Source organism: Leucoraja erinacea, chromosome 1, assembly GCF_028641065.1.
Source record: "Leucoraja erinacea ecotype New England chromosome 1, Leri_hhj_1, whole genome shotgun sequence".
Classification (NCBI taxonomy): domain Eukaryota; kingdom Metazoa; phylum Chordata; class Chondrichthyes; order Rajiformes; family Rajidae; genus Leucoraja; species Leucoraja erinaceus.
Genome location: NC_073377.1, coordinates 95,411,268 through 95,433,602, shown reverse-complemented (window position 1 = coordinate 95,433,602; position 22,335 = coordinate 95,411,268). Strand labels below are relative to the sequence as shown.

Genomic DNA, 22,335 nt, shown 5'->3' with positions numbered 1-22,335 from the left:
ACACCTCAGCTTGGTGGGCACCCATTTCTCTCACTATCTTTCCCTCTTTCTTCCTCACCCTCCCTCTAAACTCTTCCACATATCATTCCCTCTGCCTTTATATTTCACTCCAATCCTCTTTATTAGATACTTTTGTATCTCCTTTTCATCTCTAGCCTTTCTCCATCCATCTGCCAAAGACGCCCCCCCCCCCCCCCACCCTCACCTATATCCACCTATCACTTGCTTATCCCACCTCTTTTCCAGATGTCTCCCCCCCCACTACAATCAACCTGGTGCCCCTGACCCAAAACATCGCCTATCCACCCCCCCCCCCCCACATGTTGCCTGACCCCCTGAGTTACCCCCGCACTTTGTGTTTTGCATGAGATTAACTAACAAACTAGTGCTAGACACTATAGATATGCCATTTATTGTCACTATACATGTACAGTGAAACTGAAAGCCGCTCGTACTCAGTGCATACATACAATTTAGCACAAAAAACAAGAAACAGAAAAAACAAAAAACAGAAGGGAGATGGGGGGGGGGGGGAATAGGTGCACAAATTCTGCGGCGCTACATACATATATACAGATGGAAGTCCGTGTTGGGCGGTGTAGTCAGTGCATGTGTGAATTTGAATTTATAGTAGATATAATTCTCGGAAAGCAACTATTCCTGAGTCTGTTTGTCCTGGATTTGATGCACCTATAGCGCCTTCCAGAGGGCAGCAGGTCAAACAGTCCAAACGCAGGATTGGAGCTGTCTTTGATGATCTTCTTTGCCCTGCTAAGGCAGCGGGAGGTGTAGATGTCCATCAGGGAGGGGAGAGGGCAGCCAATGATCCTCTGCGCTGTCCTGGTTACCCTCTGAAGCCTCTCCCTGTCTGCCATGGTGCAGCTGCCATACCATGCTGTAATGCAGTATGTCAGCAGGCTCTCGATAGACGAGCGGTAGAAGGTCAGCAGCAGGTTAGAGTCCAGGTTGTGCTTCCTGAGGACCCTCAGGAAGTGCAGCCGCTGCTGAGCCTTCTTGATGACCGCTGTCGTGTTGTCCGTCCAGGAGATGTCAGCAGCGATATGGACGCCGAGAAACCGGAAGGTGTTGACCCTCTCCACACACTCGAGAAACCGGAAGGTGTTGACCCTCTCCACTAAGAGACTAACAAAAGGTATAAACACAGAATAATCATCTGAAATTACCAAGGGAATGAGGAAGGAATGTTGGAATTCCTAAAATCAATGTTGAGTTTAACTGAAACTGTGTGGGAAACTGAAAATAGAGATCAGAGTGGGTGAATTAAAATGACAGACATGGGAAAGCTCAGCATCACATTGGTAGACAAGGTGTTCTGTAAATTAGCCAGCACATGTCTCACCAACAGACAGGAACCCACAGTGAGCTGCAAATGCAGTATCATAAAATGAAACCATAATAAATCAGTGTCACATGAAAAGAATTAGAGACCAAAGGCAGTGGAAATGCAGGAGGTAAAAGAACAGATTATCACTTGTAGCTGCACGAGGAGACCCAAGTAGTGGAATGGATGTTGGTGGAGATGGAAGGATACTTCAAAAAGAACAATGCTGATGGGAAGAAGCTTCTTGTGGTGGAATGAAGACATTATAAACTGCAGAGGTTAATTTGTTGAGCATGATGGTCTGGAAAGGGACAAGGAGAACTACATTGTGGTTGTGGAAGGGTGGAGAAGAACTGACAGAAGTGCAGGAAATGGGACTGAAAAGGCCTAGCATTTGTCAACTGTAGTGGAGTGGAAAAATGGAACAATTGAAAGTAATGACAGAATAGAGGGCATTGTGAGAACAGATACATCAAAGAAATTAACAATGTAATAGTCCATGCCACAAACAAGACAGAAGGAAGCGCAGTCAAAGCTGTTGGGAGTCAGCATTTCTGGCACATCCAAGCAGCAAAAAAAAAACACTACAGAAGATGAAAATCTAAAGTGCAAATAAAAAATGCTGGAAATATTCAGGTCAGACCACACTAAAGGAGAAATGCCTCATTATCTGCCACCCTCCCTTTTCTTTGCCAGTTTTGATGAAGGGTCGTTGAACTGAAACATTAACCACTTTTCTCCCGAGACATAGCCTTATTTGCCACGTATTTCCAGCATTTCCTGATGTTATTACTTCTACATTCATTTAATCAACTTCAGATAAATATTCTGCATTTACACCGCCAATACTATTTTTACACTAATACTCCTTTTGTCATTTAATCTCAACCTTCCACCCTATCAATGACTTTGCTTTTTGTTTGTACTCCTCCTCTTTATCTCATAACTAATATCATCTCTACGTCGAGTTTCCCACTCAACAAATGTTGTATTTTCTATTTCTAACATTAGAAATCAAATTTCTAGATTAGTACGGGTGTCAGAGGTTATGGGGAGAAGGCAGGAGAATGGGGTTAGGAGGGAGAGGTAGAGCACCCATGATTAAATGGCGGAGTAGAATTCATGGGCCGAATGGCCTAATTTACTCCTATCACATGATTATTTTTTAATTCAAATTTTTATTAACTACAATTTCATGGTTTAATATGCGATATCATACGTGGAAGGTCGTGTTTTTAAAAAAAATAACCTAATCTAAAAGAAAGCAATAAAATGTCAGGTAATATTTCTCATTTCATGAATTTAGTTTTAATAAATTAATTAACAAAGGCAGCTTGTAAACAGAATCCAGAAAGTTTACTACTGCATACTACAGATACATACTACTGCAGATGCTGGAAATTTAAATTAAAAATAACTGTCAATGGATATAACAACTGAATATCTACAGCATTTTCCATTTTTCTTTCAAATTTCTAATATCCATTAGTTTGCTCTTCCACACAAACCTAATTTTTCCTCAAAATATTATTATTACTGTTTAAACAACAAAATGCCTTGGACCTAATTTTTTGATGTCATTGATGCAGCAAATTAAAACTCTTGTGTCTATAACTCAGATCTTATTTAATGTGCAATTGAATGGTATTTTTGACATACAGAACACAGCCTTCATCAGATCATTTTTGCTGGCCAGTTCAAATTAATCTTAGATTGAGCACAATATTATCCATTTATCAATTTAGGTTGGGAAGAATGTAAAACCAGATATTTTCAATATACAATAAACACCCACAAACAGTGTGTGAAATATTGTGCAACTTTTCAAAGAATATTAATTAGACTGAACACATGCAGCTTTCTTACGATACGATACTCTCCAGTACAAATATCTTTTATCCTCCATTAGATTTTACAATTAACAATTTAACAAGTCTTGCATTGAAAGAAAAGTAAATTATACTAATTAAGCAGAATTAATTATGTAGAGATTAACTTCTTACACCTCTGAATATATTTGAATCATCTTATAGTTTATGGCATCGCACAATTAGATGCAATAAATTAATTACCTGATTGGTTAGATATTTTGGCACGTACACTTTCCACGTCCATTCTTCCCTAGAAACTGCATTCTCCAAAAAGATGGGCAGCTTCTGGCTCTCCAAGGGTCCTGAAAACTTCATGACACTCCTTGGATATGCCAACCTCCCAAATGTATACAGCTACCTGTAAATTATAATTCATCATATCAATACAACAATTCTGCTGAAGGACTCAGTCAGCCTAGCTACACCTGGTATACCCATTTTAAAAACTTAAACATTATGGCTTTAGTCATCTTCATTTATAACCACATTCTGTTGCTTAAATACACAGATTCATAAGACTACTCTGCATTACAGGATTTGGTACTTAGAATTAGTTGGAAAACTGGTTTTCGATTAAAGACACCTAGTTTAAAAATAGTATACATAAGCATGTTAAAAACTGATGGGATAGAATGACAAAATTACTCAGATATTCCTGAGTGCAGCTGTTCAAGATTCATGAAGTTTGGGACATGTGCGCACCAGTACAAATGTTACAATCTTCCTGACAGGTGTTTGTCACCCTGATTGTGCTTCAAAGGGAGTCCAGTAGGAGGGTCAAAAATATTAAGAAAATTCAGGTAGGGATCCCATTCCAGAAAACCCTAATGCTAGCAGAAGGCAGCAAGAAACAATAATAAAGTCGTGCTAGCCAACAACATTAAACAGAGCACACAAGTTCATCCAGGTTCATATGAAAAATATTCACTTAGGCAAGGTACACAATATGGTTAGTAGGAAAGAACTGCAGATGCTGGTTTAAATTGAATGCTGGAGTAACTCAGTGGGAAAGGCAGTATCTTTGGAGAGAAGGAATGGGTGACATTTCAGGTCGAGACCCTTCTTCAGACACAATATAGTTTGTTTTCATATAAAGCCTAACATCCCTCACCCAGAAATCACAAAAGAGCCTAGTGCAGAACAGCTAAAAAACGAAAAGCAACACAAATTGACATGTGTACCTCCATACAGCTAGAAGTTTACTTGTAACGTTAAACTTACTTCAAATGTATTGGCATTGTTTTGCATGCAAATCAAGGTTTCAAGTTCAGTTTATTGTCACATGTACCAATTAAGGTACAGTGAAATGCTATCCATGCAAATCATACCATCAGTGCGAAAGAGAAAATAAATAAATAGACAGAATAGTGTTATAGCTACACAGAAAGTCCAAAAAGGGGGAAATGGCAGATATTCTGGAAAGGCATTAGTTGTCCTTTTCCTATTAGTCATCTTGAAATCGGCCACTATATTCTTTACAAAAATTATCAGTGGAATTGGAAAAATTTTCCAGCTTCTTAGTCGGAACAAATGGTTGAATTTCTGAAATGAAGCCCAGAAACCCCCTACCTACCGGAAAAAAAACATTGTTGCCTCATACAGCATGCAGACTCCAAAAAGGACACAAGCTGTACAAAAGCATGATTTCACCATTCAAGACACAATAGTTTTAACGAAGAGTGCACTGAGGAAGTTATTTGCATCTCTAAACCATTATGTTTTTGTGCACAGATTACAAATGCATATTTAAAACATATTTAGCAAATTATATAAATGTAATTTTTGTAAACTGTTCCAATGCTACGAGCCACTAATCTGTCAATTCTAAAATATCAAAATTCTGCAATCAAATTACAATTTTTCATTGCACTAACGAGCACATTTTCAAACAAGCACAAGGAGGATTAAAAAATAGGCATGGGAACTTTAAATAAATCATTTATTCAAATTACAGCTACATTCACAAGGAACAAAGAAAATAAGCTCCTTCAATAAAAACCTATGATTACGTTCAATAAAAATGCCAATACTTTTGAAGTAAGTTTCATATAACCAGTAAGTTCAGTTAGTTAAGACTGAAGATTTGATCCAAATATATCTGGCAGTTAGAAAAATAACACATTCAAGTTCCATTACATGAATATATTTGAACAAAAGTACTGTGTTGTTTTCAGCCGTAATTTCTATTTACAATGAAGCAAATGGACAATCAGATAGCATAATGCCCTTTGGAAGCAATACATCAGCCAAAATCTTTACCTCCTGGTGTTATTAAATCTCCAGCATACCAAATGCAGTGGGGAAAAAGCCTTGACATCCACAAAAGTAAACTTTCAAATGCAGAACTCTTCTCAGTTTTGTTTCATAGCTAGATGCTCTATCCTCCTTTATCAACACTGACAATGATAGATTAAATGTAGCCTTATGCTGGGAATCTGGCTGTATCCCAGGATAAGGCTTCAGGATTTGTATGATCTGCAGTTTTGTATCAGCTGTATGGATTCTGAGCTGGGAAGACTGAATTCCGACAGGTCTGTTGCAAAGTAAATCTCCAGTATTACCAGAACTCTCAGCCATATAAATAATCTAGCCCTTTTTCAAAGACATTCTACAACAGAAAGTGCATAGCGATATCCTGAATGTAGAATCTTACAAGTCTGCACAACTTGTTATTTCTTTCCATTTTTAATTTCTACATCAAAGTTATAATGGAAACTACACGTCAGTCGTACAAATACAACCTCCTTGCAGTGGAGGTGTGGTAGTACCATGACAGGCATCGCAATACAATTAACAGGATGCTGCTGGCAGTTTTTATAACCTGGAAACACAAGTTTACAATAAAATTCAGGGCAGAATACTCTCAAATGAATTTCAGAAAAAATCTTGATAGGCAACTTTATGTTGCAGACTGAATTGTAGCTCAGCTCCAGCTGATAAATCTCCTACCACTTCTCTCAGAATACGCTCGTTTCATGCTAATACAAAGATTATTTTATTCCACCAGTAGCTGGTCACAGAAAATGAAAAATATTGCATTTACCAAGCATCCTTAAGCATGGCATTCCAAAATGTGTCGCAAGCTATCTCAAACAGTGACATGCTGGGATATAGAACAGCTAGCCACTAGTTTTACAGGTAAATAAAAATATTTGTATACTGCCTTGCCTTCACTAACATTGTTGAGAAGATGATATATCAGAATTAGAATCAAAGCACAACAAGAGATCATTTGCCTCATCGTGTCCATGCTGGCAAAATACATTTTTAGTTTAACCATACTTCCAAGCTCAAGCCATTGTCTTGTAGATCATGGTTCAAACATCATCTTCATACTTGTTGAACATGGGAAGACACCTTCACTCTTTTCAGGCAATGAATAGCAAATCCCTCTCCCACTACCAAGTAATTTTTCTCCCCCTCAACTCCCCTCTGATGCTTCTAATAATTACTTTGTCCAAATCCGTTGGCCACTGATCTGATGTGAAATGGATCATTCCTGTTCACTCTGCCTAGATGTCTTTTTTTATACATATACTCATACTCAAAGCTCCCATCTGTTAATTTTGTTCCAAAAAAAAAGTCTAGCCAATCTCAACTATAATCCGTCAGCCCTTGCAACATAAAAAAAATGTTTTCACTCTCACCAGTGATATCACACCATTTATTTAGCAAAGAGAATACAACGCACATAATAGGACTACATAATAGTTAGTTGTGGCCTTACGAATGATTCACACAGTTCTATCAAGACCTTATGCTATAAAAAGGAACTGCAGAAGCCTGTTTATACTAAGGATAGACACAAAATGCTAAGTATCTCAGCTCGGGTCAGGCAGCATCTCTGGAGAAAATGGATACGCGGTGTTTTAGGTCGGGACCCTTCTTCTTATCTATCTAGCACAACCTTGTTGTTTTAATATTCCATGCTTCGGTCAAGAGACAAGAATCCCATCCCTTTTCTTGACCACCTTTTCTACAATCATACTATTTTTTACCGTTTTCAGCACTTTAAGCACCTTCCATTTATCTTGTATTTCCTCACTTTATTGCCATACACCTGAATTCCATTTTGTCTTTATATACCTGTCTAACAGACCACTGATATGTTTAGTGATATAGCATGGAAAGCAGTGCAGACATTTATTCTACTTGCCAATGTTGCTGTCAAAACACTTTATGTTGCCCCAGAGTGGTGAATCTCTGGAACTCTCTGCCACAGAGGGTAGTTGAGGCCAGTTCATTGGCTATATTTAAGAGGGAGTTAGATGTGGCCCTTGTGGCTAAGGGGATCAGGGGGTATGGAGAGAAGGCAGGTACGGGATACTGAGTTGGATGATCAGCCATGATCATATTGAATGGCGGTGCAGGCTCGAAGGGGCGAATGTCCTACTCCTGCACCTAATTTCTATGTTTCTATAATTAATTTAAAATCAGGTACATACACCACAACAAACAAGGCACTTGGTACTATCAAAATATGAACTGTATTCCTGTCACTGTTACTCTCCAGTCCTGCTGAACATTTGCTTTCTTCCACTGAGCTAATTTATAATCCAATTTACAATTTTATTTTAATTCTCACTGTCTTTTATTTTCTTGATCATATAGGATGAGCAAATGCCTTGCTATAATCCATGTATATTAAATCAAATACTATATCCTGACTTCCTTGTTACCTCCTCAAAAAAAATCATTTATCTTGAACAGAAATTACCTTTCCTGGACAAATCCATAACTAATCGGATGGCCCTCCAGACGTCCACATCTGCACCAGGTGCAGCGAGATGGGGCTCCTAAGGGACCGTATTAGGATCCTGGAGCAGCAGCTCGATGACCTCTGTCTGATCAGGGAGAGTGAGGAGGTCATAGAGGGGAGTTATAGAGAGGTGGTCACTCCAAAACCACGGGAGAGAGACATGTGGGTCACGTTAAGGAAGGGCAAGGGGCAGAGGCAGGAACGAGTGAGTACTCCAATGTCGGTACACCTCGCAAATAAGTACTCCTGTTTGAGTACGGATGGGGGTGACAGCCTACCCGGGGGTAGTGACAGCGGACGGGCCTCCAGCACAGAGACCGGCCCTGTTGCTCCAAAAGGTAGGGAAAAAAAGAGGGCAATAGTAATTGGGGACTCTATTGTTAGGGGGTCGGATAGGCGATTCTGTGGACACAGTCAGGAGACCAGGATGGTGGTCTGCCTCCCTGGTGCCAATGTCTCGGACGTGTCTCAACGCATCCAAGATATCCTTAAATCAGAGGGAGAGGAGCCCGAGGTCGTGGTACATATAGGTACCAATGACATAGGTAAAAAAAGGGAAGAGGTCCTGAAGGGAGGATTTAGGGAGTTGGGAGGAGAGTTAAGAAAAAGGACCAAAAAGGTAACAATCTCAGGATTACTGCCTGTGCCACGCGACAGTGAGAGTAGGAATGGAGCGAGGTGGAGGATAAATGCGTGGCTGAAAGACTGGTGCAGAGGGCAGGGATTCAAGTTCCTGGATCATTGGGACTTCTTTTGGGGAAGGTGGGACCTGTACAGAAAGGATGGGTTGCACTTGAACCCGAGAGGGACCAATATCCTAGCGGGGAAATTTGCAAAGGCAGCTGGGGAGACTTTAAACTAGAATGGTTGGGGCGAGGGACTCAAATAGCGAAAGGTAGTAGACAGAATGGGAGGCAGGAAGCAGAAATGGGAAGCACTCGGACACAAGAGGAGACAGAAAAAAAAGGAAATAAACAGAGAATAAGAGACGGGGGTTTTCTTAAATGTGCATATTTTAATGCTAGGAGCATTGTAAGAAAGGTGGATGAGCTTAGAGTCTGGATAGACACCTGGAAGTATGATGTTGTGGCGATCAGTGAAACGTGGTTGCAGGAGGGCTGCGATTGGAAACTAAATATTCCAGGATTTTGCTGCTTCAGGTGTGATAGAATTGGAGGGGCAAGAGGTGGAGGTGTTGCATTGCTAGTCAGGGAAGATATTACAGCAGTGCTTTGGCAGGATAGATTGGAGGGCTCATCTAGGGAGGTTATTTGGGTGGAATTGAGAAGTGGGAAAGGTGTAGCAACTCTTATAGGGGTGTATTATAGACCGCCAAACGGGGAACGAGAATTGGAAGAGCAAATATGTAAGGAGATAGCAGATATTAGTAGTAAGCACAAGGTAGTGATTGTGGGAGATTTCAACTTTCCACACAGAGACTGGGAAACACATTCTGTAAATGGGCTGGATGGGTTGGAGTTTGTAAAATGTGTGCAGGATAGTTTTTTGCAGCAGCAATAGAGGTACCTACTAGAGGAGGGGCAGTGCTGGACCTCCTGTTAGGAAATGAGACGGGACAGGTGGCGGAGGTATGCGTTGGGGAGCACTTCTGGTCCAGTGATCACAATACCATTAGTTTCAATATAATTATGGAGAGGGTCAGAACTGGACCTAGGGTTGAGATTTTTGATTGGAGAAAGGCTAACTTTGATGCGATGCGAGATGATTTAAAAGGAGTGAACTGGGACATTTTGTTTTATGGGAAAGATGTAGAAGAGAAATGGAGGACATTTAAAGGGGAAATTTTAAGAGTACAGAATCTTTATGTTCCTGTTCGGTTGAAAGGAAACAGTAAAAATTGGAAAGAGCCCTGGTTTTCAAGGGAAATTGGACATCTTGTTCGGAATAAGAGGGAGATCTACAATAATTATAGGCAGCATGAAGTAAATGAGGTGCTTGAGGAGTATAAGGAATGTAAAAAGAATCTTAAGAAAGAAATTAGAAAAGCTAAAAGAAGATATGAGGTTGCTTTGGCAAGTAAGGTGAAAGTAAATCCAAAGGGTTTCTACAGCTATATTAATAGCAAAAGGATAACGAGGGATAAAATTGGCCCATTGGAGAGACAGAGTGGACAGCTATCTGCAGAGCCAAAAGAGATGGGGGAGATATTGAACAATTCTTTTTCTTCGGTATTCACCAAGGAGAAGGATATTGAATTATGTGAGGTAAGGGAAACTAGTAGAGTAGCTATGGATACTATGAGGTTCAAAGTAAAAGAAGTACTGACACTTTTGAAAAATATAAAAGTGGATAAGTCTCCAGGTCCTGACAGGATATTCCCTAGGACATTGAGGGAAGTTAGTGTAGAAATAGCCGGGGCTATGACAGAAATATTTCAAATGTCATTAGAAACGGGAATAGTCCCCGAGGATTGGCGTACTGCGCATGTTGTTCCATTGTTTAAAAAGGGTTCTAAGAGTAAACCTAGCAATTATAGACCTGTTAGTTTGACTTCAGTGGTGGGCAAATTAATGGAAAAGATACTTAGAGATAATATATATAAGCATCTAGATAAACAGGGTCTGATTAGGAACAGTCAACATGGATTTGTGCCTGGAAGGTCATGTTTGACTAATCTTCTTGAATTCTTTGAAGAGGTTACTAGGGAAATTGACGAGGGTAAAGCAGTGGATGGTGTCTATATGGACTTTAGTAAGGCCTTTGACAAGGTTCCTCGTGGAAGGTTGGTTAAGAAGGTTCAACTGTTGGGTATAAATGCAAGAATAGCAAGATGGATTCAACAGTGGCAGAATGGGAGAAGCCAGAGGGTAATGGTGGATGGCTGTTTATCGGGTTGGAGGCAGGTGACTAGTGGGGTGCCTCAGGGATCTGTGTTGGGTCCTTTGTTGTTTGTCATGTACATCAATGATCTGGATGAAGGTGTGGTAAATTGGATTAGTAAGTATGCAGATGATACCAAGATAGGGGGTGTTGTGGATAATGAAGAGGATTTCCAAAGTCTACAGAGTGATTTAGGCCATTTGGAAAAATGGGCTGAAAGATGGCAGATGGAGTTTAATGCTGATAAATGTGAGGTGCTACACCTTGGCAGGACAAATCAAAATAGGACGTACATGGTAAATGGTAGGGAATTGAAGAATACAGTTGAACAGAGGGATCTGGGTATAACCGTGCATAGTTCCTTGAAGGTGGAATCTCATATAGATAGGGTGGTAAAGAAAGCTTTTGGTATGCTAGCCATTATAAATCAGAGCATTGAGTATAGAAGCTGGGATGTAATGTTAAAATTGTACAAGGCATTGGTGAGACCAAATCTGGAGTATGGTGTACAATTTTGGTCGCCCAATTATAGGAAGGATGTCAACAAAATAGAGAGAGTACAGAGGAGATTTACTAGAATGTTGCCTGGGTTTCAACAACTAAGTTACAGAGATAGGTTGAATAAGTTAGGTCTTTATTCTCTGGAGCGCAGAAGGTTAAGGGGGGACCTGATAGAGGTCTTTAAAATGATGAGAGGGATAGACAGAGTTGATGTGGACAAGCTTTTCCCTTTGAGAATAGGGAAGATTCAAACAAGAGGACATGACTTCAGAATTAAGGGACAGAAGTTTAGGGGTAATATGAGGGGGAACTTCTTTACTCAGAGAGTGGTAGCGGTGTGGAATGAGCTTCCAGTGGAAGTGGTGGAGGCAGGTTCATTGGTATAATTTAAAAATAAATTGGATAGGCATATGGATGAGAAGGGAATGGAGGGTTATGGTATGAGTGCAGGCAGGTGGGACTAAGGGGAAAAAAAAAAAAATTGTTCGGCACGGACTTGTAGGGCCGAGATGGCCTGTTTCCGTGCTGTAATTGTTATATGGTTATATGGTTAAGTATCCTTGATTTATGTGCCTATCAAAAGGCTGCTTTGTCATCTGAGATTTTCCACAATTTGTCCACTAACATTTTTTCCACAAAAGAAATGTAAAACTTTTGTAAAGCATGATTACATAACAATTAGTAGTTCAATTATTGAAAGTAACAATTTTGCACAAGGAACCTTACATTTAGTTCATTTGAAATAGGTGAAAGCCACAAAGTGTTGGATTGGATTTGCTACTACATCTTAAAATTATATATTGATTTTTTTGAGCAGATAATGAATGTATTAGAATGCTAAATTAATTATGAATGAATGATATTATGACTTTATGAATGATAAAATGTCAGTAAGATATTATTTTGCTTGTACAGTGCATTTCAATCAATGGCAGCATCCTGAGGGACTCGAAGCCGGACTTTGTACACTAAGTGAACCAACAAAAGGGATAAACCTACTTGTCCTTATTGATAGATATAAGCCCTACATGGTCCTCTTGTAGATAAAGTGCAGTTATCATACCGAGGACACCTTCCTTCCCAGCAGATGGTTCTTCCATTCTCCCAGGATTCCAGAAAATACAAGCCAGTCCTCTGCAAATTCCATTCACTCCAGGAGACATCAAGAATCATCTGAGCACTCTCAACGCAAGCAGCTACCTGATAACTTGAAGATAGACACAAAAAGCTGGAGTATCTCAGCGGGACAGACAGCATCTCTGGAGAGATGGAATGCTGCCTGTCCTGCTGAGTTACTCCAGCTTTTTCTGTCTATCTTTGGTTTAAACCAGCATCTGCAGTTCATTCCTACACATACCTGATAACTTGAAAGAGTGCCCAGGTATGCACCGATTACAGAATAGAAACCCGAAACGTGCCTATTCCTTTTGTCCAGAGATGCTGCCTGACCCGCAGAGTTACTGCAGCATTTGGTGTCTACAATAGGCATCAAGGCTATAACACTAATGGATGGATTCATAACTCCCACAAACGATGATGATTATGGAAGTTACAATGCAATTACCCCAGCCTCAGGAGCTCACTGCAACAGTTGCTTATGATAGTGTCAACCATGTTTAGCTCTAACATCACAAGTTAGAACCAGATAAGATTGTACAATATTTGCATTTTGCATATGCTCAGAAAATTAGGCACCACACCAGCCTGCATCAAGGCCTAAAATACATTCAAACATGGACTGCAAGAATCCTCACCAACAAGAAAATGTCTAACAACCTACCTCTGATATATAATGCAATATCATTGCTTTTTCTACAAATACCGTAAATACAAACCAGGCAAATGACTCGGCTTCTGCAATTCCAAAGCCTTGGCACCATCTTCAAGGCACACAGGACATTCAAGGGGAATTAGATATCAAATACACAAATTAAAATTTCCTATATTTTTTTTATATGTATTACTCCGAAGACAGTCATTGATAATTAAAATAAATATCTACATAATTAAAAGTCTCATCTTGACCACTTCCTGTTTGCGCTGCATATTGATTTTAGAAAAAGCGCTACCCTGTATCGCTGTGATTTTTGGACATCTTACTCACAATCCTCCTCCGCTGAGCCAGCCCTGAGGATTTTTCCCATCGATGAAAAATAAAAAAGTTATGAGTATTTAAAAAAACCTTGAGATCAGCTGATTGGTCCTCTTGCCTGTCAATCACTGTGATGAAGGTAACGCCCCCTTCCGGAGGGGGCAGGACTATAAAACCCCAGATGCCTGGACGTGAGTCAGTCACTCTACAGGATCGCGACTGTGATTGTAAGCTGTGAATCAACTGAATTGTGTGTCTGCAATGTACTTGCAATAAATGATTTGTTAGCCCTTATTGACAATGCCATGAGTTGTTTGGCCTGCTGCCCTGTCTGTGCTTGAAACTGCAATGCTTTATTAGGTCCCACTGTGTTTGGAAGGAATAAATGCTTTATTAGGTCCGACTGTGTTTGGAAGGAATAAATGCTTTCTTAGGTCCGATTGTGTTTGGAAGGAATAAATGCTTTCTTAAGTCTGACTGTGTTTGGAAGGAATAAATGCTTTATCAGGTCCGACTGTGTTTGGAAAGAATAAATGCTTTATTAGGTCCGACTGTGTTTGGAAGGAATAAATGCTTTATTAGGTCCTACTGTGTTTGGAAGGAATAAATGCTTTCTTAGGTCCGACTGTGTTTGGAAGGAATAAATGCTTTATTAGGTCCGACTGTGTTTGGAAGGAATAAATGCTTTATTAGGTCGGACTGTGTTTGGAAGGAATAAATGCTTTATTAGGTCCGACTGTGTTTGGAAGGAATAAATGCTTTATTAGGTCCGACTGTGTTTGGAAGGAATAAATGCTTTATTAGGTCCGACTGTGTTTAGTCCAAAAGTCCCGCTCATTTTGTGACTTTCGCTTAGTGGACAGGTCGGGAGGGCCAGACTTCACAGCGTGTGGGGAGTCTGGCCCGGGTCAGCAAGCCCCCTGTTGCACAAATTGGCTGGGCCGCCAGGGGTAAAGTTGCGGGGAGGGCAGGAGCGTTGAGGAGGGGGTTGTGGATCATGCCAGCAATTCACTCACTCACCGCTGCCGTGGCGCTCCGGGCGCGGAGCCACCGCATTGTGGCCGGGGAGGGAAGTAGCTCGTGTGGTTGTAAACGGCCACCGGGATTTGACAGCGGAACCGGCCACAACCACAGCGCCTTTTGCCAGCCCACTCACCTCTGGCAGTGCTCTCCGTCTGAGCACCTCCCTCCTGCCGCTCGCTCATGTCAGCTGCTTCCTTCAAATCCTTAAATTCTGACTGCCGCTGGAAGCAGGACATGGCCTCACTTGCTGCACTAGGTGACACTGCATGGCATTCACTGCCTGGTTCGTGTCTTTCAATGTAAAATTGCAAGGGGACATGCTATGGAGGTGTGTGGCGGTTGTCGGTCAAGTGAGAATAACAGAGAGAATAAGAATGCTGCTGCCTTGTCAACAGACGTGCACAAAAGCAGTTGGTGTTACTTTTGAAATACCCGTTATCCCTATTTTTGACCTTGCTCGGAGACCAGACAGGCTCGGAGACCAGCTTAAGAGCAAAGATCATAGAGGGGAGCGGGTCAGCGGGTGATGAATAACAGGACAGCGGGCGGTGGAGATTACTCCTGTGTCAGCGCTAGTATCCTTGATTTGTCCCTCGAATTAGTATTGTCATTCAATAAGATCACAACTGATTCAACTTGTCCCGGTGTGCTCCCATTTCCCCCACCATCTCTCCACCTGCCGTCACCCTCCATACCGCCCCCCCCCCCCCCCCCCCCCCCCCCCCCCATTCAATCATTCAGAATGGAGGAGATCTGCAAGCAAATTGAATTGTTACTTTCTTTCTTTATTTTATTTTATTTTTTTGAGCGTGAGAAATTCTATGTCCCGCCAGCCTTTTTTCAAAATTTAGCAATTCAAAATGGGGGTGCGTCTTCATTGCCGGGAAATACAGTAGTTTAGTTTAGAGATACAGCACAGAAACGTGCCCTTTGGCCAACCACGTCTGCACTGACCAGTAATCTCCGCACAGTAATGCTATCCTACACACACGGCACAATTTACATATATACTAAGCCAATTAACCTACAAACCTGTACAAGTTTGGAGTGTGGGAGGAAACCGAAGATCTCGGAGAAGACCCACATGATCACGGGCAGAATGTACAAATTCCATACAGACAGCACCCGTAGTCGGGATCGAACCCAGGTCTCTGGCATTGCAAGTGCTGTAAGGCAGCAACTCTATCGCTGCGCCACTGTGCCGCCCCAATTCACTGATATATTTACCAAATAGGGAAAAAAACAACTGGATGTTGAAAGGGTGAGAAAAAGATGAAGTTGGAGGAGGAAGCTCTTGCTGAGCATAAAGTTATTGAACAGAATATCTTAGCTCCATGCTTAAAATTTCATATAGCTTTATCTATGGACCTACAGGAAATCAAGAGATGCACATTTAAATGTGGCAATGCCAGCCCAGATCTTTTAATTTGGCTATCAGAAACGTTTTATTAAATAATTAGGACAATGTTCCAATGTCTATATAAAATATATATATACAGAGTTCTGATTAAAAATTCTGGGTGGCCCAGTGTTACATTTGGTAGCACTGCCACCTCACAGTGCCATCAATCCATGTTCAACCAGACCTTGGATGCTGTCTGTGTGGAGTTGGCATTTTCTCCCAGTGATCACATAGGTTTCTTCCGGGTGCTCCAGTTTCCTCTCACATCCAGATGTGATGCTGAGGCTCTATCAGGAGCTGTCAGGTCGCATTTGGAGTACTGTGAGAAAAGTTGGGCCCCATATCTGAGGAAGGATGTGCTGGCTCTGGAGAGGGTCCAGAGGAAGCTTACAGGAATGATTCAATGAATGATGGGTTAGCATATGATGAGTGTTTGAAAGCTCACTCTACTCGCTGGAGTACAGGGCCTCTACTCGCTGGAGTTTAGAAGGTTGAGGGGGGACCTCATTGAAACTTACTGAATAATGAAAAGCATAGAGTGTATATGGAAAGGATGTTTCCACTGGTTGGAGTCAGGACCAGAGGTCATAGCCTCAGAATTAAAGGGCGCTCTTTTAGAAAGGAGGTGAGGAGGATCTTCGTTAGTCAGAGGGTAGTAAATGTGTGGGACTCATTGACACAGAGGGCTGTGGAGGCCAAGACAGTGAATATTTTTAAGGCAGAGATAGACAAAATTCTTGATTAAAACGGGTGTCAAAGGTTATGGGGAGAAGGCAGGAAAAAGGGATTAGGAGACAGAGATAGTCATAGATTGATACAGTGTGGAAACAGGCCCTCCGGCCCAACTCGCTCACACCAGCCAACAATGTCCCAACTACCGTAGTCCCACTTGCCTGCGCTTGGTCCATAACCTTCTAAACCTGTCCTATCCATGCACCTGTCCAACTGTTTCTTAAACAATGGGATAATCCCAGCCTCAACTACCTCGTCTGGCAGCTTGTTCCATACACCCCTCCCCCCCGCCCCCCCCCCCCCCCCCCCCCCCACTCCCCCCATCCTCTGTGTGAAAAAGTTACCCCTCGGATTCCTATTAAATCTATTCCCCTTCACCTTGAACCTATGTCCTCTGGTCCTCAATTCCCCAACTCTGGGTAAAAGACTCTGTGCATCTACCCGATCTATTCCTCTCATGATTTTGTATACCTCTATAAGATCTCCCCTCATCCTCCTATGTTCCATGGAATAGAGACCCAGCCTACTCAACCTCTCCCTATAGCTCACACCCTCTAGTCCTGGCAACATCCTCGTAAATCTTTTCTGAACCCTTTCAAGCTTGACAATATCTTTCCTATAATATGGTGCCCAGAACTGAACATAATATTCTAAATGCGGTCTCACCAACGTCTTATACAACTGCAACATGACCTCCCAACTTCTATACTCTGCCTGATGAAGGCCAAAGTGCCAAAAGCCTTTTTGACCACCTTATCTACCTGCGACTCGACCTTCAAGGAACCATGCACTTGTACTTCTAGATCCCTCTGCTCTACACTACCCAGAGGCCTACCATTTACAGTGTAGGTCGTACCTTTGTTCAACATCCCAAAGTGCAACATTAACATAGAAACATAGAAAATAGGTGCAGGAGTAGGCCATTCGGCCCCTCGAGCCTGCACCGCCATTCAATGTGATCATGGCTGATCATCCAACTCAGTATCCTGTACCTGCCTTCTCTCCATACCCCCTGATCCCTTTAGCCACAAGGGCCACATCTAACTCCCTCTTAAATATAGCCAATGAACTGGCCTCAACTACCTTCTATGGCAGAGAGTTCCAGAGATTCAACACTCTCCGTGTGAAAAATGTTTTCCTCATCTCGGTCCTAAAAGATTTCCCCCTTATCCTTAAACTGTGACCCCCCCCCCTTGTTCCAACATCAGGAATAATCTTCCTGCATCTAGCCTGTCCGACCCATTAAGAATTTTAAGTTTCTATAAGATCCCCCCTCAATCTTCTAAATTCTAGCGAGTACAAGTCGTGTCTATCCAGTCTTTCTTCATATGAAAGTCCTGACATCCCAGGAATCAGTCTGTACTCCCTCTATGGCAAGAATGTCTTTCCTCAGATTAGGAGACCAAAACTGTACGCAATACTCCAGGTGTGGTCTCACCAAGACCCTGTACAACTGCAGTAGAACCTCCCTGCTCCTATACTCAAATCATTTTGCTATGAATGCTAACATACCATTCGCCTTCTTCACTGCCTGTTGCACCTGCATGCCTACTTTTACTGACTGGCGTACCATGACTCCCAGGTCTCGTTGCATCTTCCCTTTTCCTAATCGGCCACTGTATTAAATTCCATCAACCATTCCGCCGCCTACCTGGGCAATTGATCCAGATCCTGCTGCAATCGTTCACAACCTTCACTATCTGCAAAACCTTCACTAACTTTTGTATCATCAGCAAACTTGCTAATCTTGCCCTGTATATTCTCATCCAAAACATTGTTGTAGATGACAAAATCATTGATGTAGATGACAACATTGATGTAGATCAGCCATGATTGAATGGCAGAGGGGACTCGATGGGCCGAATGACCAAATTCTACTCCTATAACTTGTGAACTAGTCCCGAACAGGTGCATGTCTGTCGGTTAATTGTCTGTAAAATTGCCCCTCATGTGCAATGAGCAGATTAGAAAGTGGAATAACATAGTACTACTTTATATGGATCGTCAGCATGGACCTACTAGGTCGAAGGTTTTGTTTCCATGCTGTACCTTTAAACTAACTTAAACTAACATTCTTTATTCACTTTACTGAACTAATTCCAATTGAACAGAATAAAAACTATTGCAAACTAAAATGTTTGTATATACAGCTGCAAAGTTCTCAATACTGCATTGAACAGGAATGAAATGCTCAACTCCAGCTCCTAAAATCTTATTACCATAGGCGTTGAAGGCTTTATGAATCATAGAACAATTGATTGCACTGCCTTCATTCTTGAATCTAGTCCAATGCTCTACAATAATCAATTTTAAAAGGATCATTTGGCACAGATATGCAAGAAATCCCTTTGACAAACTTGTGACTCAATTTCCGTTTATAGTTTTATTTTATAAACAGGCCCACTGGACAGTTAACAGTGTTCCCAATGTTCAACACATAACTGCAATAACTATGTCTGCAAATCTTACCAACCGTCTTGCTTTTTTTAAACTTAAAGGAAGAGTTCTCATACTCTGCTTTGTAGAGGGATCACTTGCAATAACACGGTTATTCTAAAAAAATATCATTAAAAAAAAATCAGCGGTCTGCAGCTGCCGTTTTTACTAAACAGAATATCTAAACAAATTTTTGATGCAGCAAGTTCCACAAAATAACCGTGGTATAAATTATCATACAATGAACTTTTAAAAATCTGTATGTCCAATTCACTGATGTGTTTGGTTAATAAAAATGAAAACAACAAACAGGAAATCAAAACATAAGGGCAAGAACAAGGAAATGGAAATAAAAATAAGAAAGGCAAATTGAATTTAACAATTAACAAGTATACAAAGATCAGGACATTTGAAATACATTAACTTTTTTTACAGCATACAGTTTTTAACAGAAAAATCAGTATTGTGTACAGATAATGTAGCTAGGGCCTCCAACAGCCCCTGCTCTGTGTATGAATGCTGGCTATTCCTAGCTATTGGATAAAAATATTATCTGTAAATTACAAGTAGGTGTCAGTTTAATCATAGCCTACTTACACCAACCTAGCTCAAATTCCTTCCTCATTGCAGCCTATACAATTTCTCAAAATTCATTTCCCCAATTCCTACCTCTTCTCAAGGCCCATATCTTCTTTACAACCTTCTCCCCATAACTAACGCACAAATTCAGTTTCCCTCCATAATAGTAGCCACTATTTCACCTTCTCCCCCCCCCCCCCCCCCCCCCCCACCCTCTTCCCCCACTCGCCCCCCCCCCCCATTCGCCTCCACTCAACTCATCCTTTCCCTCCTCCTTCTCCCATTTCCCTTCGCCCCCACCCCCTCGTCGTCTTCTTCCCATCCCTCCCGCTCCCCTTCCCTTCCCCCCTCCCTTGTTCTCCCTCTCCCCCTCTTTCATCTACCCCATTCCATCTCTCCTTTACCCTCACTCCCCCTCTCCTTCTCCCCCTCTCCCCCCTCTCCTCTCCTTCTCTCTCCCTTTCCTTCACCTCCCTCTCCTTCTCTCCCTCCCCCTCTCCTTCTCACCCTCTCCTTCACCTCCCCCCTCATTCTCCCCTTCCTTCACCTCCCTCTCTCTCCCTCACCCTCTCCTTCTCTCCCCTTCCACTAACCCCCCCAGCCCTCCTCCTCATCCCCGGCCCCCTCCCCACCACCCACCCTCCTCCTCCTCCTCCTCCCCCCTGTGAGCGCTGCGATCCTCTCACCTCCCCCGCGAAGCTGCGCTCTTGACCGTCGGCCTGGATCCCCCGGTCCATGAACCCGCTGACAGCCGCTCGCCTCACTGCTCCATGTCGGCGGCCGGGCGGGCGGTCAGTGTGCTGGAGAAACGGAGGCCTGGCGGCCGTGGTTGGGGAGGGGGGAGCGGGGCCGCTCGGCGCCGGGCCTGGCCTGGCTGTGTGTGGGGCTGAGGCTGGGCCCAGTGTCGCTGCTCCTCCCTCCCTCCCTCCCTCTGCCGGCGCACGGATCCCGCCTCACAGCGCAGCGCCGCCGCCGCCGCCGCCGGACATAGCCCCTTCCCCCTCGCCCAGCTCTCCGCCTCTACAACCCGCCTCAGCCCAGACCAGCCCAGCCCAGCACAAGCCCCTGTAGCCGCAGCGGGGTGAGACGGGGGGAGCAGCGGGCAGAAGCGAGCGATGGCCGCCGCACTCGTTCGTGGCGGCGGAGGGTGGTTGACGGTCCCAGGAAGCTCCGCGGTGCTGATGTAAACAAGGTCCAGGGCTAAGATACTGGAGCAAGAACTTTGGTCCAGATCTTTGGTCCAGAGCAAAGGAGCCGCTGCTGCTGGAGGAGGAAGGATAAGGTGTCTCTGCATCTGCTGGGCAGAGGGAAAACATCCCGAACTATCTCACGCAATGCATTTGAAATATTCCAAATGCTGTTATTTAAAGTCTCTAGGGTTAGCACCATCGGTGAAGAGAGAGGAACTGAACGAAGGGCCCCGATCCGAAACGTTGCCTGTTCATTTCCTCTACATACACTGCCTGACTCGCTAAGTTGTTCCAGAACTTTGTATTTTTGCGAAATGAAACAGTATTTTCAGTCCAGAATCCATAGGCAATAGATGCAGGAGTAGGCCATTGGGCCCTTCGAGCCAGCACCGCCATTCACTGACCATGGCTGATCATCCACACTCAGTACCCCGTTCCTGCCTTCTCCCCATATCCCCTGACTCCGCTATCTTTAAGAGCTCTATCTAACTCTCTTGAAAGCATCCAGAGAATTGACCTGAGGCAGAGAATCAATCAGTGTCCGAAGACAAGTAACAAGGCCGTGCAAGTGAACAAAATAAAGAGAGGCACACTAACAGAAAGTGAAAGAAGAAAGTCTTGTCAAAATGAAAAGCGGATCTCGGTCAAAATATATATTTTTAGGAAAGAATTTGTTAATATCTTGCTTCTTATTGATTACAGTGCAGAAAGCCATTTTTGCCCATCAAATCCATTCAAACTCCATGCAGAAGAAACCATCTGTCCCATTCACCCACTTCTTACTTCCCTGTCGCCCTGCAATATTTACCCTGTTCTTACCTCAACAATGTCATTTTCATTTGCGACTTGCCTACACTTAGGGGGAACTTATAGTAACCAATTAATCTTTGGGATGTGAGAGGAAACTTTGAGAGCGCCCAGAAGAAACATAAGCAGCCAAAGGGATGACACAAAGCTGGGTGGCAGTGTGAACTGCGAGGAGGATGCTATGAAGCCACAGGGTGACTTGGATAGGTTGGGTGAGTGGGCACATGCATGGCAGATGCAGTGTAATGTGGATAAATGTGAGGTTATGCACTTTGGTGGCAAGATCAGGAAGGCAGATTAGGAAAAGGGGAGGTGCAACAAGACCTGGGTGTGCTTGTACATGTCATTGAAAGTAGGCATGCAGGTACAGCAGACTGAAGAAAGCTAATGGCATGTTGGCCTTCATTGCGAGAAGATTTGAGTTTAGGATCAAGGTCCTACTGCAGTTGTACAGGGCCCTGGTGAGACGACACCTGGAGTATTGTGTGCAATTTTGGTCTACTAATTAGAGGAAGGACATTAGAAGGATGAGAGGGAATCTTATAGAAACATATAAAATTCTTAAAGGATTGGACAGGCTAGATGCAGGGAAAATGTTCCTGATGTTGGGGGAGTCCAAAACCAGGGGTCACAGTTTAAGAATAAGGAGTAGGCCATTTAGGACTGAGATGAGGAAAAACGTCTTCACCCAGAGAGTTGTGAATCTGTGGAATTCTCTGCCGCAGAAGGCAGTGGAGGCCAATTCCACGGATGTTTTCAA

The 22,335-nt window shown here is 42.7% G+C and overlaps 1 protein-coding gene across 1 annotated transcript in view; it reads right to left on the bottom strand.

Annotated features, from left to right (window-relative positions):
• ccni (cyclin I) overlaps positions 1-20,467 on the bottom strand; it is a 37,170-nt gene extending 16,703 nt beyond the window's left edge. Inside the window, exons 1-2 of the mRNA XM_055639681.1 lie at positions 20,265-20,467; positions 3,415-3,571 (exon numbers count right to left, since the gene is read on the bottom strand). Of these exons, the coding sequence (XP_055495656.1) occupies positions 3,415-3,528 (114 nt within the window). The 5' untranslated portion in view covers positions 3,529-3,571; positions 20,265-20,467. The remainder of the gene's footprint in view (positions 1-3,414; positions 3,572-20,264) is intronic.
• Between the last annotated feature and the right edge of the window lie 1,868 nt (positions 20,468-22,335).